The sequence below is a fragment of the Acipenser ruthenus genome, chromosome 1 (genome assembly GCF_902713425.1).
Source record: "Acipenser ruthenus chromosome 1, fAciRut3.2 maternal haplotype, whole genome shotgun sequence".
NCBI lineage: Eukaryota > Metazoa > Chordata > Actinopteri > Acipenseriformes > Acipenseridae > Acipenser > Acipenser ruthenus.
This window is the reverse complement of record NC_081189.1, coordinates 26870784-26887991: the sequence shown is the minus strand read 5'-3', so window position 1 is coordinate 26887991 and position 17208 is coordinate 26870784. Positions and strand designations below refer to the sequence as shown.

Below are 17208 nucleotides of genomic sequence, written 5' to 3'. Positions count from 1 at the left end.
TGGATAATGGCTTTATAGTAGGTTTGTCTGCAGCCTATTTCACAAAACCAACAGATTATTTTGCTCTCACTTTCTTGCTTTTGTAGCACAGAAAACAATTGATGTCCGTCTTTGTTGTGCAGGATCCAGAAGCCCTCAAGGCCTTGAAGGGAAGGGTAAATAAACAACATTAGGGTTTTTAATAGTTCCCACTTCTGACTGTCTTCCTGTGATGAATAGTATCCTCAGGTGGGCATATAAATCTTTCTCTGAGACAAACGGAACCCTTATTACACCTGTGTCCACACATTCAACCCCAGACTGAGAGGTTATATTTATAGCTGACCAGAGGTATCCCATTTATTGACTGCACTAAATCGCTTCTTAGTTCTCGCGTTCCTCCACCCACAAGCATTTATAAAAGCTATTTGCTTAAAGCTTGGATGGAAGTTCATCCCCGCTCTGTGGAGAGCAACTATAATGGTCCCCTTTCAGGAAGTGGTGGTGTTATAATTAGTTTTGTCAATACTGTGCAAGCAGCATGTTGTATCTTATAAGCAATTTCAAAATACCTCATCCTAAAGTACTCTTTTACAATAAACACACAGCTCTTTGTGCTGTAATAGCAATTACTGTAGTGTAAGACAGAAATCTAGAAAATCTCATTTAAATATAAGCAGCACAACTTTAACGTGAATAAAAACACTGTTTGAAATGGCAATAATTACCATGTTCATAGATATCTCATAGATATTACCATGTAAAAAGATATCTCGCTAAGGAAACCAATGCATAAATAACATCTTACACATTCTACTGTGTTTATTTTAGTCCAAAGAATATTAGAACATGAAAAATAGCAAAATAATAGCATGTAGAAAAAATAGTACTATATGTGAACTCATAGTAACCCACTGTGGCAGAGCCCTGCCTGTGAATTGTCTGGGTGTGGCTGCTCCTAAATGGAATAATTGGTGCTAAGTGGGAGAAGCCACATCATATAAAAAAGGAGCTGGGAGCTCCATTAGGGAGACCATCAGGGAGCTGGTAAGAGTGTGTGCTGCGTGCTGCGTGCTGCGTGCTGCGTGCTGCACAGAGAAGGAAACCAGTGAAGGCTTTTGCCCAGCCTGATTCAAAGAAACCAAAGGTTTTGTTGGGGAAACAGCTTAGCCATCCCAGCTAGGAAGACGGGAAAGTTTAGTTAGCACTTCCGTGGGGAGTTAGGTTTTTGTTTTGTTTATATTGTTTGTTTGTAAAAATAAACGTGTGCAACCATGCTAAAATTGCAGTTTCTGTGTCTGGGTCAGTGTTTTTAAAGGGTGCAATGAGCCAGAGGCGAGGGCTTTGTCACACCAGTTTAAAAAACAAAACAAAAAATCAATATTGCTGCACAGGGTGTTTTTTAAAATCACTTTTCACTGGACATGTGACAAAAACTTAAGAATGACATCCATCAAACATGTGTTCTTCTGTTGTTTCTAGCATTATCACATTGCTCAGGTGGTAACAGCAGCTGGGGTATGCATATGTTGCTGCCAGTCTTCTGAAAACATCATCTGCGCCATGTTTTGTATGAATGTAAATGAGAGTATTAATATGCAACAGCAAAACCTAACACATCAATAATACCATCTATCTTTGTGTATTAATATGTAAGGCTGTATTTTTTTCACAGTTATTACAGAGTTCACAATTTCTGTTAAATGTACCCATTGCTGTGTTGTATGTAGTTTCCTGTGAAAATTACATTTTTTTTTTAAATAAATACATAAACTAGCTGTCCGCAACCCCCCCCCCCCCCCCCCCTCATTGCATGAGCCAAGTAAAAAAACAATAATGCCCAGCTATAATCAGCAAAGAAAAAAGCCTCCATAAAGTGCTCAGAGAAGTTATCTAATTCAATTCGAAGATGCTTTCTCATTATTATTGATTGGTACTGAAAAAATGCGTACACTGAAAATAGTCAAAGTTAGGAAATATCATCTTGCAATGAACAGGTTTTTAACAGGTTCCTACGATGTTGTGTAAAGTGTACTCACCTGTTTCAAACTTTGCATATGATTCATATCAACTTAGCTTTATACTGGGCTTGTTTATATCCGAATATCTCATAGGTAACCATGAACACATATGAGTGAGTCTCAACGGGGCTAATGGATCACCCTTGTATGAACTATCCTTAAGAGTGCAGAAAATATAAACCGTGTCACAGTGCTGTATTGGGGCATAACCATAGAATTGTATAAGAACAATATAGGCTATGTAATAACTGCAGACAGATGGACACAATGATGACGTTTCTCACATGTTTATACAGCACAAATGCAGCTCCACAATTGGGAGAATATATATATTTTTACCTCCATGATGAATTATAAAGTGTAACACCAATCACATTGAATATAAAAGAAAAAAGCACTTTAAAAAAAAATCAATTCTCAAGTCTGCAAAACATAAAAGTGCCTAATTTTTGGTTTGAAACTGAAAATTTAAACTTAACATAAAATACGGTAAAGTGACTGCATCTGTATTTGTCACCTTTTTTAAAAAACATTCTGTGCAAACTCGATGGCTGAACATGTGTTTAAGAAAAATAAAACCGTGCTCAGTTCTTCTCGGTGCTGTAAAGATGGGGGCCGGAAATGTCCGTTCCTCGCTCCGCTCCAGCAGCTACCCCTCTCCACTCCCCAGCTCCATATACAATTGGTGCGCTCCGCTCACACTCTCTGTTAGGAGCATGACTTTCCACGGTTCTGTAACATTGTGATCCATATTAATCATTGATAAGTATTTGGTTCTACAGTATATTTAAAAGCCTTGGTCAGTATGCCGTTTTTCATAATGAGTCCTATGGTGTTTATTACTTGCGGTTTGATTACTTGCTTTGTTATTGTATCTGCAAACACATTTCCCCCAGAAATCCCAGTATCCAGATAAAAATGCACAACAAAGCGTTTCATTGAGTTTAACCTTACTTTTCAGCCTTAAATGACTAATCTAACTTTAGATTAGGAAACACAATCATGATCTCCCTTACTAAAAAGCAGTGTTACAGATTATTATTATTATTATTATTATTATTATTATTATTATTATTATTATTATTATTATTATTATTGTAGTCTCAGTCTACTCTACAAGTGTCAAAAATAATTTTCAACAAATGAGGACTGTAGCTCATGTCTGAGCTGATATCTACTTCATATAATGTGTATTTGCAGGTCATGACTGAATGACCATTTGACATAACATGTGACACTTTTTAGCATGTCACATGTTATTAGTAGATGACAGATACCTCTGATGATGGCCACAGACTACACCTACAATATGCTGTCAAAGTATGTTGTTTGTGTGCATGCTGGTTCACTCACATCATTATTATATTGTGCCCAGGGGCTGAGTCGGTATTCTCTTCCCACCTCAATGTTGATTTCTCTCTCATTCATTGAATATTGCCTTGACAACCACTTGCATACATTTTATTATCACTTTATTTGTTTAAACAGTAGATTCACCCATTGAGACCAAGACCTCATTTACAAGGGGGTCGTGTTAGACAATAAAACAATTTCAAATACAAGCAACACAATAAATACATGTGTGGTTCAAACTTAGTCAGCAGTCTACAAAAAAAGAACAAAATAAATAGGACACATCGATATGTTAATGTGGACTAAAGGGAAAACAATGGCAAGAGGCTCTAAGCAATTCCCAGATACGATCTTTATAGCCAAAAAAGGAGAGATTGTCAAATTCCATCTTGTTTGTGCGTAGATCACTATTTTTAATGCTTACTAACTATTCCGACACAAATTGCTCTTAAAAATACCAAGCAGAAGGATATCAGTGTTACAGTGCTTCAACTACGGACTTCTCTGCACAGCGCAACACTGATATACTTTCCTGTCTCACATCCCTTCAATCAGCATTGAAGCAATTTTGCTGGAATATGTAAATAACAAACTAAGCAGAAACAATAGATAACCATACAGGTCAAATTTAGATAATAAAGTATCAAGTTAAGATCACTTATTTTACCTGTATTGTCACTCATTCTGTAAGAAGTGCAAAAAGGGTACAAATGTTTTTTTTTTTTTTTGTGAAATCTGATTCGTCTGTTTGCTTGGTGTCTTACGATAATTCTTTTTTTAAATTATCAAAAAATCTTAAACTTGATCATGCTGTGTGCAGTAGAATTGAATCATGCTGTTTGTTCACACACAGGAAAGATATTCTTCGATTTCTTGATGCAGAGAAGGATGTCTCAGTTGTCAAAAGCAGCTTTAAGCCCGGTGATGTAATCCACTATGTGCTAGACAGACGTCGAACACTCAACATTTCACATAATTTACACAGTCTGCTGCCAGAGGTGTCGCCGATGAAAAACAGGAGATTCAAAACCTGTGCTGTGGTTGGCAACTCAGGGATTCTTCTTGACAGTGGATGTGGAAATGAAATTGACAGCCATGACTTTGTAATAAGGTAGGTTTTTATAAGCTGTTGGAATGGATCAGCTGGTTCAGTTTGTTGTGTTAACATGTTGTTTGGTTACAGTACCATATACATCATCTTTACCCTTTAGTTACGTTCATTAGAACTCCAAATATAAAACGTGTGACATTCTGTTGTCGCCGTTGTCGTCCCCCTGCAGCAGGGAAGATTATAATAGAAGACAAAGACACACTCTCTCTCACCACCACCAAACAAACACTCCATTGCCCTTTTTTATAGGGCGTGACCCAGGGTATTGACAATCAAACATTCAATTACCACCTGGCCGCATTCCACACTTCTCCAATCACACCTCAATCCCTCAATTAAACAGTTTAACACAATTTCCATCACCACACACACGTGCACCCATGTGCACAGCCTCTGCTTTTCACACATCCTCCCCATACTCTGTCACAATATATTCAAAAAAATACCAGGAAAAAGCGCTGGATATATCACAAGGGCAGCAAATCATTCCCAAGAAGGCACAAAAAAAAAAAAACACTACAGTCAGCAGTTACATACAGTCCTTAAAAGAAGTAAAGAAATGAGTTTTTAAAGGTCTGGGGGCCTCCTTTATTAACTAGGGCAAAGAGAGAAATGTGTCTTTACTTAAGTACTTCTAGAATAAAGATATTCAAAATAATGTTTTGCTTATGTGAAGTTTCTTGTTGCATATGTAAACTGTAAGGCCCTACCCTGTAACCTATCTACACGTAATTGTTTGTAAGTTTTCTTGTCTCACCACAATAAAGAACAAAAATGACACACTGATTAGAAATTAAACATCTCAAGGCGTACCGTGATAAAATCTTCACACTACTGACTGTATATAATGTTATTCTTAGAACAGCCTACAGTGTGGTTCTTAAGTGTAAATTTTAAATAATACATCTATTTGCATTTCCCCCTGTGTAAGCATCCCATTCTGCTTTCCTTTTTAGTTCCATTACAGGTGAAAATTTTTTAAAAAAGGCTTGCCTTTATGTTTCCTAAATATGTTGACCACACAATCCATCTACAGAAATGTGTATGTTTTTTTAAAAATTAATAAATATTAATTATTGTTTCTCTCATTTTATTGGTACCTTTGCAAACCCACACCGTTGGTTTGTTATTTTGTGATGGTAAATATCAATATATTATATTAATAACAAGAAAATCTTTAGAATAATATGCACATGTATGTTTTCATGTTGCGTTTGCTGAAGAGTCGACACATTTTTCTTCTGAATACTAAAGTGTTCTCAGTGCATGGATTATTGATGATTATTACCTGTCTAATATTTGATCAGGAAATTGGTTGACGTTTGCACCTATACAGATTAATATTTTATCTAATCCCAGGCTTTATATGCAGTCCATTTAAAATCCTAAATGAAACTAAAACTTTACTTTTGTCTCTTTTATCCAGATGTAATTTGGCACCTCTGTCGGAGTTTGCAGAAGATGTGGGGATGAGCTCCGATTTCATCACCATGAATCCCTCTGTTATACAGAGAGCGTATGGAGGGTTTAAGAACGAATCAGACAGAGAGAAATTTGTCCAGAGGCTGGCCATGCTGAACGGTAGCGTCCTCTGGATCCCTGCCTTCATGGTGAAAGGTGGAGAAAAACATGTGGAGTGGGTTAATGAGCTGATCCTGAAGAATAAATTAAAAGTGAGAACTGCCTATCCATCACTAAGACTCGTCCATGCTGTGAGAGGGTAAGTGGCTGAATAACAAAGATGTGTCCTTGGAAAACTGTACTTTCATTGGATTCTGAGTGGGCTGAATGGCACTGTCACCAAACCTATATGGTCCCTTTGTGTACTGAGTTTCATGCCTACAGTTAGTGACACAAAATACAGAGGCACTACAATTAACTCCGAAAAGATGGAAGAGATTGAAAATCAATGGCTTTGCTAACAGACTTTCTTTTGGCAATACCTGTGGGTTGCTAGATTGTGGAATTCTGTACCCTACAGTATATGAAAGACACACCTTTTTTTCAACTCCCGGAAGATGGGAAAAACAATAAAATCATACTTTTCGAAGTGTGTGGATGCAATCCTAGCTCCCTTGCGGCTGCAAGGGATCAGGGTGTTGAACTACCTGGACGACTGGTTGATCTGTTCCCAATTGCAGGAAGGAGCAGTGGCCCACACGGTGACAGTGACAAACCATCTAGCGAGACTGGGTCTCACTCTCAACGAGGCCAAGAGTCAATTAATACCGGTGCAGTGTACGGTCTTCTTGGGTCTCTGTTGGATTTCCTCACCATGCGAGCCAATCTGACAACAGAGTAGATGCTATTCAAAACTGTCTAGCCCTGTTCAGTAGCGGTCCACAGTGCAGCTTTGTGTCAAAAACTATTGGTTCTGATGGCTGCAGCCTCATCAGCTATCCAACTGGGATTACTGTATATGCGCCCCATTCAAGTGTGGCTCAATGCCTTTCGGCTGACGGTGTCTCACTCATGTTGGGAAGCCCTACACTGGTGGATACAAACCTCCCACCTGCGCAAAGGTGTAGTGATGGGAGTGATACACAGCCGTCAAATGGTGACGACAGACACATCCAACCTGGATTGGGGAGCGGTCTGGGCAGGCAGAGGAGTCAGCAGGTCCTGGACAGGCCGCTGGACATCCCTCACATAAATATGCTGGAGCTCTGAGCAGTGTACCTAGTGCTCCAGCATTTCCTTCCTGTGCTCCAGAACAGACATGTCTTCATGCACACCGACAACATGTCAGTAGTGGCATACACGAAGCTCCAAGGTGAGCTTCGGTCCCCTTTCGGCTGCTGATCTGGACACAGAAGCATTTATTGTCCCTCCGGGCTGTTTACCTCTCCGGAGTGGTGAACCGGGGGGCGGACCTCCTCTCGAGGATGGGTCCTCACCCGTCAGAATGGCGACTCCACCTTCAAGTGGTGCAGCGCATTTGGGATCGCTTCAGGGAAGCCCAGGTCGATCTCTTTGCCTCGACCGAGACGACTCATTGCCCCCTGTAGTTCTCCCTCCACCATTGCGGAGGTCCACTAGGCATTCACGCCCTAGCCAACGAATGGCCCAAAGCGCTTTCATACAGTTTCCTGCCGATACCGCTGCTCCCTGTGTTTTTCGAGACAGTCAGGAGAGAGAAAGCGACCGTTCTCCAGATGGCCCAGGAGAATCTGGTTTTCGAACCTTTGCCAGCTGCTGCAGGGCCAGCCCTGGGAGATCCCGCTGCACATGGATCTCCTCAGTCAGGCGCAAGGCACCCTCTGGTACCCAGAACCGGGCAGACTCCAGCTGTGGTCTGGCCCCTGAACGGGACCGTCTGTCTGCCTTAGGGCTCTCAGATGCGGTATGCGCGTCTGGAGTAATGGAAACAGGCTATCGTTAAGCACAAACCCTGCATCCTACCCAAATTGATTACGGCTTTCCACTTGAACTAGTCAGTGGAATTAGATGCCTATCATCCCCCTCCCTTTGATTCGGAGGAGGACAGGAAACTGAATTCTCTCTGCTCGGTGAGGGCATTGAGAGAGTATATGGATAGGACAAAAGCGCTGCGTCAGTCTGACCAGCTGTTCGTTTGCTATGGTGAAGGAACTCTGGGGCAAGCCCTCTCAAAGCAGCAACTGGCCCACTGGATTGTAGACACAGTATCGACTGCTTATAATGAGGCAGGCCTACCCCCACCAGGGAGGGTGGCCACATATTCTACTAGAGGGGTGGCCACGTCATGGGCAATCTTTCGAGGAGCATCATTGACGGACATTTGTACTGCGTTCACCAGGTTCTACCGAATCAATGTGGTAGATCCCTCTACACCTTCATTAGGCACAAGGTTCCTTGAAGGTGCATGCGCACACCACCAACACTAGTTGGCAGTAGCGAGGCATCCCTTGTATGCTGTCCACTCACACTCGGCAGCTCTGACATAAAATGCTCAGTGAATACCTACCTAAGGCAGGCATATCCCAATAGTATTGGTTCCCTTGAAAAAGAGATTTTAATCTCACTGTGACTTTCCTGGTTAAATAAAGGTTAAATAAAAAATAAAATTCAGATATATGTAGACTCACAAATTATATTGGAATTGCATATGCACACAAACCCTAATAATAATTCATTTTGAGTACACACAGTTTAGATTGCTTTCTTGTACAAGAGCTAAAAAGATGATACCCAATTTCCTAAACTATTTATAATGAATTTGTATCTTTTTTACTCCCTTTTGTTGTATAATGATGCAACTGTTATATACAAAAGACGTGATCTAAATAAGTTTTAAAGGCGTCTGCTAAATAAACAAATAATAATAATAATAATAATAATAATAATAATAATAATAATAATAATAATAATAATAAATCCTTGTAAATGAAATCTAAAACACTATTTGTATCATATTTCAGTTAGTCAGATAGATTACAGTTTGTGAATCTATTCCTATACTGTGTCTTCGAATGTCTAACTGTAAAAGGCAAGCATGATACCTACAGTACATTTTCACATAATGAGCCTTACGCTCAAAAGATCTGGCTCCCCACCTAAGCTGGTTGAGTGAACTGAACAACCAGGTCTTTGGAAAACCTCAAGGCTAATTAATATAAAGCACAGTCTTAAAAACACACCAACTGCAGGTTAAGTCTCACTTTTATCAAACATTCTGCTAATCTACTGGTATCTTACATAAGCAAACTAAGAATAAAACAATCTTATTTTGGAAATAAAACTGCTTTAAATTTACAAAAAAAAGCTTACCTAAATATTATTTGTGAAAATGGGCTTTCTTAAATATTATGAATGATCCTATTGGAGGTTGGTTGTGTATCATCATTTGAAACGACAGCTCTTAACTGAACTTCGCCTGCCTTTTTTCTATACTGTCTTCTCTTTTCCAAGTAGAGAAGAATAATTATTTTAAAATGTGGACACTGACTGTATCATGATATACAGCAAGGTCATTTACAGGGGTGCAAATCGTTTTGAAAATTGGTGCAAAACTGTTTTGAAAGTTTAGCACCAGAGAGCTTACTGGTGCTAAATTACTAATCAAACCCTCTCACAACTCCCAACACAACACAAACCTGTTCTCCTGTGTATGTGGATGAGTGTGGGTGGATCATGTGAGCAGTCCAGACTATCATCGTCTGTGGTTGCTAAGTATTCATTTGGCAGGAAGTCAGGTCAGGGGCCTTGTATAGGAGCTTCCATATGCAGGTATTTAAAAAGTGTTGTTTAATAATGAACCGGGTTGTCATTGAGTCAGTATGCGACTGCAACGTAATACAAAAATATATTAGAGGTAAGTGACACACACGTATCGGCTGCTAGTTTATAGTTTTATATATTTTCTGAACGTTTTATTACTAGTAAACTAAATGTTTACATGTTTAAAATTGCCAGCCTTACTGCCAACACACAGTATTTTTTTCTTTTAATAAACCTTTTTCTGAATGTTCATTTTTCCAAAGTAATGTTCAGTTTGAAGTGAAATATAATTTCTTGTACTGCATCCTTCACTAGTTTAGCGTTACTGTATGTGCACTTAGAAAGCAAACCATGTCTTAGAGCTAGTCATATGAGTAGGTAAACAAGCTTCCCCACCCCTCGCCACCTTTCTTACTACTTTGCTCTTGCTGCTACTTGCAGGCATGTTTTTGTTATACTAACAAACACGTCAAGTACATTCATCCCCCTCCACGGATGAACAGTACGGTATTATAGAATATGAATGGTGTTATTTTCAAAAGAAATTAACTTGTGTAGGACAGCTTGTTTACCAAAAATGTGTGCCAATTTTTGTTCAGGCCCTGTACTGTACGTTTGCACAGAAGTAATTACTAAGAAACCGACGCACACATACACAGTAATGATAAAAGAGCACATTATCATACAAGGCCTAAGGTTTCACACACCAACAAGTAACATTAAAATAATCCTGGATTCAAGTAATTGAGCAAACAGAAAACCATACCAGAGCCCAATACCCTAAGCACCAATTGGCTACCCTAAATCAGCTAATCACAGTTATTGTTTCTTCATCAGTAGTGTCAATGTATGTGTCTAAGACGCAAGAAAATAATAATAATTAAATTAAAGCAGCCAGACGGAAAATAGGCCAGTTAAATTGCCTTGTGCTGCAAGGGATTTGTTAATGTGTTAGGTTTCGAAAAATACCATTAGTATACTATTATAATACCAGTCTACTGTATTACCCTGAAGACATCCTAGCAGAACTATTAGTAAAGCTGGTTTGCGAAGTTCAGTTTCAAAAATGTCACCAAGGATTAGATATGAGGCAATGGTTTCAAGGTGGATAATGTACTGATTTAATAGGACGTGAGATAGTGTCTTATTACATGTGCAGCATGTGCTTGGCTAGTGCTGTCTTTAAGCAGCACTGAAAGATACTCTGCCAGCATGTAATATTAAGTTTAACTGGTGAGAAAGATAGGCAAGTTATATTATCCCAAGTACCTCCTCATTTCGGTTAAGGTCTTATCTTTGTAACAGTTTTCCCCTGTTTTTGGTAGAGACAGCTACCCATTTGTATCTTTCTTGACCATGGCCTTGCTTATAAGGGTCATTCTACAGAAATGGGACAAATTGAGTCCCCACCTCCAAGTAAAGTGTATTTAAATATATAAAAAAAAGGTTTTGTCAAATGCAATATACATATTAACATTTAGCAAATATGCATAATTATTTTTATGCAATATTAACACTTAAGGGTGATTTTTTTAATAAAAATTCAGTGTCCCCACTTCCAGCTCTTATACATCAAAACAAATTATGGAATCATTTTAAAACATAACAATATTTTTTAAAAATTAATGTTGTAGCATAGTATAATGTTGAACTAGTATTTTAAAATATTTTTTCTATTTTTGAATAAAAAGCCATTGAAAACCTGTCCCTAGTTTTCAATGGCTTTTTATTTGCTGTTCTGGTATGATTTAAATGTTTTACGAAACAAATGATTATAGGTTAGCATTATTTCATATTGATTTATATGCTCAAAGTTAGGCAAGGTCAGAATGTGTAGGCCTCAGATTTTTATAAATTCATAATAATTCTTAAAATTGTCATTACTGTAACAGTCATTACCATAACAACTAATTTAATGACAGAAATGTTACGGTGATGACACTTTTTAGAGATGCTTTATACTAAATTATTGTTAAATATAAATTCGTTCATTAGTATTTCACAAAAGTATTTTCTTCGAATGCAGAATGACTAGGGGAGGGGCATTAAGGCCCTTTAAGTCCACTACTTGAAAATTGATTATATTCCCATGTAATATGGTGAATATGATTGAAATATTTGCCTATTAATAATAATTAATATATATTATAAATATTTTGTGCTATTTAACAATGCCAAGATATTTAGTCAGTAAGGGGGTTATGTGGGGTGAAATGGTCAATAAAGGCCTCAACCCCACTAAATCCAATAGGATAGAAATGCACACAATAGAGTGGCCGGGCAGTGCATATCCTAATGCTTTACTGTATTTACACCTGTTTTAGAGTAAAGGCCTCTATACACCAGACGCGAAGCGACAAGCAAATGTGTTGTACCACGACAAAAACAAAAACAAAAAATTCCTTTCTGTGTGCCAGGAGGACTTTGCTGCCTTTCCTCTGACATATGGTAACCAGTGGAGTACCACAGGGATCAGTATTAGGTCCTCTGCTCTTCCTAATCTACATTAATGACTTAGATTCTGGTGTAGTAAGCAAACTTGTTAAATTTGCAGACGACACAAAAATAGGAGGAGTGGAAAACACTGTTGCAGCAGCAAAGGTCATTCAAAATGATCTAGACAGCATTCAGAACTGGGCAGACACATGGGAAATGACATTTAATAGAGAAAAGTGTAAGATACTGCACGCAGGCATTATAAATACCATATGGGAGATACTGAAATCGAAGAAGGAATCTACGAAAAAGATCTAGCAGTTTATGTTGACTCAGAAATGTCTTCATCTATACAATGCACTAGTAAGACCTCATCTAGAATATTGTGTTCAGTTCTGGTCACCTCGCTACAAAAAGGATATTGTTGCTGTAGAAAGAGTGCAAAGAAGAGCAACCAGAATTATTCCGGTTTTAAAAGGCATGTCATGAATTGAGTCAATAATTGAATCTATTCAGTCTTGAACAAAGAAGACTATGCAGCGATCTGATTCAAGCATTCAAATTCTAAAAAGTATTGACAATATCGACCCAAGGGATTTTTTCGACCTGAAAAAAGAAACAAGGACCAGGGGTCACAAATGGAGATTAGATAAAGGGGCATTCAGAACAGAAAATAGGTGGCACTTTTTTACACAAAGAATTGTGAGGGTCCAACTCCCCAGTAATGTTGTTGAAGCTGACACCCTAGGATCCTTCAAGAAGCTGCTTGATGAGATTCTGGGATCACTAAGTTACTAACAACCAAACGAGCAAAATGGGCCGAATGGCCTCCTCACGTTTGTAAACTTTCTTATGTTCTTATGTATATGTTTTTGTTTGGTTTGATTTTCATGCTCCACAAATCTCATACAGCTCCTACTGGTCTCCATACTCCTAACTCACCTCACTTCTGGGCTTTAAGTGCAGCCGCTAAATACCCTGACGTACAGGCGGCACTCACTGAGACCCTCATTATCATGATTGCAGCTCATTATTTTCTGTGTGTTGAGTAATTTGCATTGCTGTTAAGTTTACATAGGCCACAGTGCAAAATAATTGCCTGGCCGCTAGGCAATTTGGATTTTGCAGCTGCAATTGTTTGCACTATGGCTATCCTTACATCAGCCCCAATGTGTTTTAAAGTTTTACGATTTCCAATAAAACCTATTTTGGAATCTGTGTAGTGTCATTAGAAATGGCTTATTTGTTTACATATTTATTTTAAATCACTGTTTAAATCTTTAAGTGGTATTACCGTAACAAGCTGTCATTACTGTAACTGTAATGTCATTAGCGTAACAATAGTTATTTGAGTGAATAAAACTGCAGCAGCATTGCCAGGAGTGAAAGTTATATTAGCAATGGGTTAAGGGGCTCATATTTTAAAAAAATAAAATAGTTTGGTATACTTTTAATCATTGCTAACATATTTCTTAATTAAAAATTTCATTTTGAAAAATGAAATGAATATTTTCACTAATGCGTAATGTTATAATGCCTAATCGATTTTATGTATATTTCTCTTATACAGCAGTTTTTAGTTGTGTTACGGTAATGACAGATTTATGTGCTAAAACATTTTTGAGCAAAAATATAAAATAAATACATTAAAATTTAAGCTCTGCTGAGTTATGTTATATGCAGATAAGATTTGTTCTTATTTAATTTTGGTTGTTTCACTAAAAAAATATCACATCAATTTCTCAATTTTTTGGAACCCCAATTTGTCCCCTTTCTTTAGCATTACCCATAAATGTCTTTCATATAGACTGGATTATAGAGCCAAGTACTAAAAGGAAATGGTGGTCAGGCTATTGAAGAGGTAAACAAACAGAAGGTGGCTTGTATTCATGTAAATTATGGCAGCTGTCGCCTAAGTTGTTAAAAATAAGCCCCTTTCTGGCATTTCATATTTTTACAGAAGGAACCACACTAAAGAGACTCCCATGCACTGCTCCCTGATTGATTTCCATAACATGGCGCACAAAGGGACAATTTAAAAAATATGTAGACCTCAAGAAAATTCTTTAAAATAAATAAAAACAAAACCTGTGTCCGATATGTTCATTAATAAAAATGCTAAATATTTCTAAGAACTATTATTATTAATTGGTCATTCAGCAGACACTTTTATCAAAAGTGACTTACAGAGACTAGGGGGTGAACAATGTATCACAACTGCTGCTGCAGTCACTTACAATAAGAACTCAGTTTTATGTCTCATCCAAAGGACGGAGCACAAGGAGGTTAAGTGACTTGCTCAGCAAGTCAGTGGCTGAGCTGGGATTGAACTGGAAACCTCCTGATAACAAGCCCCTTTCTTTAACCACTGGACCACACCATGCCTCCTATAGTGACCCTGTATATTGATTTATGTTTTATCTTTTTTTTACAGATACTGGTTGACAAATAAAATCAACATCAAGCGTCCCAGCACTGGACTTCTGATGTACACCATGGCCACCCGATTTTGTGATGAGATTCATCTTTATGGCTTCTGGCCATTTCCAAAGGATTCCCATGGAAAATCAGTTAAATACCATTACTATGATGAACTCAAGTACCGCTATTTCTCAAATGCAAGCCCCCATAGGATGCCACTGGAATTTAAAACCTTAAAGATGTTACACAATAAAGGTGCACTGAAATTGACAACTTCCAAGTGTGCACAGCCTTGAAGTGTATTTTTGGGATCTGTGCTCAGCCCCAGTGGTGGAAGTCTTAACCAACCGTTACCAGGCAATAGAAGGCTTAGCTTATTAACTGTGATGCTGATGTTGGAAGGAGGTTTTTGAGAAGTGCTGACAGCTAAAATGAAGATAAAATATAAGTGAATGTAAAAATAAAAGTGCCAAGATGTCACGGGACACAATTGAGTGTTTAGCTATTTTGGTATCTGATTGAAGTGAACAGGTTGTCAAAATGAAACTCAAAGTTAAAAAGGCTGCTTGTCAGCTGTCTGTTTGAGGAAAGCATATGGAAAAATAATGTCTGACAATCTTCAGAAGGTCAAAACGATATGCTGTCAGCTAGCTATCAATTGCAGTACACAGTCATCTTGTTATGAATGGTGGCAGACTCAGAACCTCTGACAGGCTGAACATATGTGATGCCAGCAAGGGCTTTGTGGCAGTGGCCCCAAGCAACTGTTCAAGAGTGAGAGCCATTGGTGTGGCAAGCCTTTCACTTGATAAAGCAAAGTCACACAAGCCCCTTTGTTTCCTTCATGCACCATAGCTATACACATCCATACACCTGTCAAAGAGTGTATCAGCTGTGATGGCATGGTGCAATAAAACCACTGAAGAAGTCACAGGTCAGAAACTGTTTAGACATATTGAAAAATACGTTTAGGATGTTTTAAATCAAAACAGGTGCCCTTAATGTTGGTACCAAAGATTCTACTAGCTGTTGTAGACATCAAAACTATATACTGTGTGAAAAGTTTAATACTGTAATGTTGTGATACTTAGCAGCCTCAGGGCTAAATTATTTTTCTACTTGTATTTGTGAGGGTGAAATGATTACCAGTAATTTAATGATGCTGCTTATTGCTCAACAAACCTCTTTTGACTGAAGTCGTTGTTACTTTAAAAACATAGACAGTAAAATTGGTATTATAGAAATGTAATTTTATATGAATATAACGTTTCCCAATACCATTGGAATGTTCCAGTTGGCTCACGCAACCACAGCAGTGAGAAATACAGTGAAAAGTGATAGGAGAGTGCCTCATAGTGAAAGCTCTTGTATAGTTTTTCTGGCAATTAAATGGTTTCAAAGCCCAGGACAAAGCTTTCCAAGTAAAACACAAGTACTGTGGGTTTGTGCACATTATTATTATTGGTGTATGCCTCTTTGCACACGCTAGAAATAGGTCCATAATCACCAATATGTTAATTGCACAGAGGTTTCTACAAATGTCTATACCACCTTGAACTGTTTTCTTCTTCTTCTTCTTCTTCTTCTTCTTCTTCTTCTTCTTCTTCTTCTTCTTCTTCTTCTTCTTCTTCTTATTATTATTATTATTATTAAAGAAAAAATGAAGATGCTATGCAGTATTGTATACCAGTGTACAGAACTCGCACAGCAACTTAAAAAAAATATGAGGCTTTGTCCTGGGCTCTGGGTATTGTTACACTGGCTTATTGAACCCATCTCTTATTTTTGTCACACAGACAAGAAATTATTAATTTCATGTCAGGTTGTGTTATTGTTTTTTGTGATATTGTGTATATACATCTGTGATGTATATGGCTAGAGTAATTTTTAATATTTGGACAAATACCGACTTTAAGGTACTGAATGTTGTATTGTATTGTTTTGAAAAAAAACATTTGATACTGATTGTTTTACTATATGTACAGTTATTAATTTTATGAGTTTTCAACTTTTTTGTAAATTATATGTAATATTTCTATGTATCAGTGAAAAAATACATTTTAAGAATGACTGTTAAATGTGATTCTCTTTATTATCATTAAAGGAAAGTAGCATTAGAAAGTCTTGTGTAGGGCAGAAATAAGTTATTTTCTGAGCCAAATGTGGTCTAAAAACAAACAAACAAACAAACCAAAAATATGGATATCCATGAAGTTAACATCCCGTAGTCCAGGTTAAGTACAGTAAATGGCAAAAATATAAAATATATTGACCAATATATTTGTCTGGCACTTCTGAGTTCTTGGTTTTCATGTTCCATTTTCCAGGTCAGTTCATATCAGCAGCAAAGCATGTTACTGGATGTAAGCTCGTCAGGCAACAGGGCAACCAGCTGGTTGGTTGATGACTGAAAAGAAGCAATTGAAGGTGTGAGAACAATTGCACCCTCAAGGTGAAATGACTAAGGAAGTGCAATTCTATCTGAAAGCATAGCTTGCTACTCCAATACCAGATACCAATACAGGCTTACTAAAAATGATTGGAATTATTTCTTTAGCTACAATTATTTTAAGGTTCATGTATGATGCATTACTGTAATAGAAAGGCTTGGAGTACTGCTTGCAGGTTGTGGAATGTAGAAAGATGTAATTTCCGATATAACGAAGTGTGACAATGACACAAATGTAG

At 37.7% G+C, this 17208-nt stretch overlaps 1 protein-coding gene across 1 annotated transcript in view; it reads left to right on the top strand.

The window, feature by feature from the left end:
- Nucleotides 1–16591, top strand: part of LOC117408759 (CMP-N-acetylneuraminate-poly-alpha-2,8-sialyltransferase) — a 42253-nt gene extending 25662 nt beyond the window's left edge. Inside the window, exons 3-5 of the mRNA XM_034014038.3 lie at nt 4207–4464; nt 5891–6184; nt 14534–16591. Of these exons, the coding sequence (XP_033869929.1) occupies nt 4207–4464; nt 5891–6184; nt 14534–14816 (835 nt within the window). The 3' untranslated portion in view covers nt 14817–16591. The remainder of the gene's footprint in view (nt 1–4206; nt 4465–5890; nt 6185–14533) is intronic.
- The last annotated feature ends 617 nt before the right edge of the window (nt 16592–17208 follow it).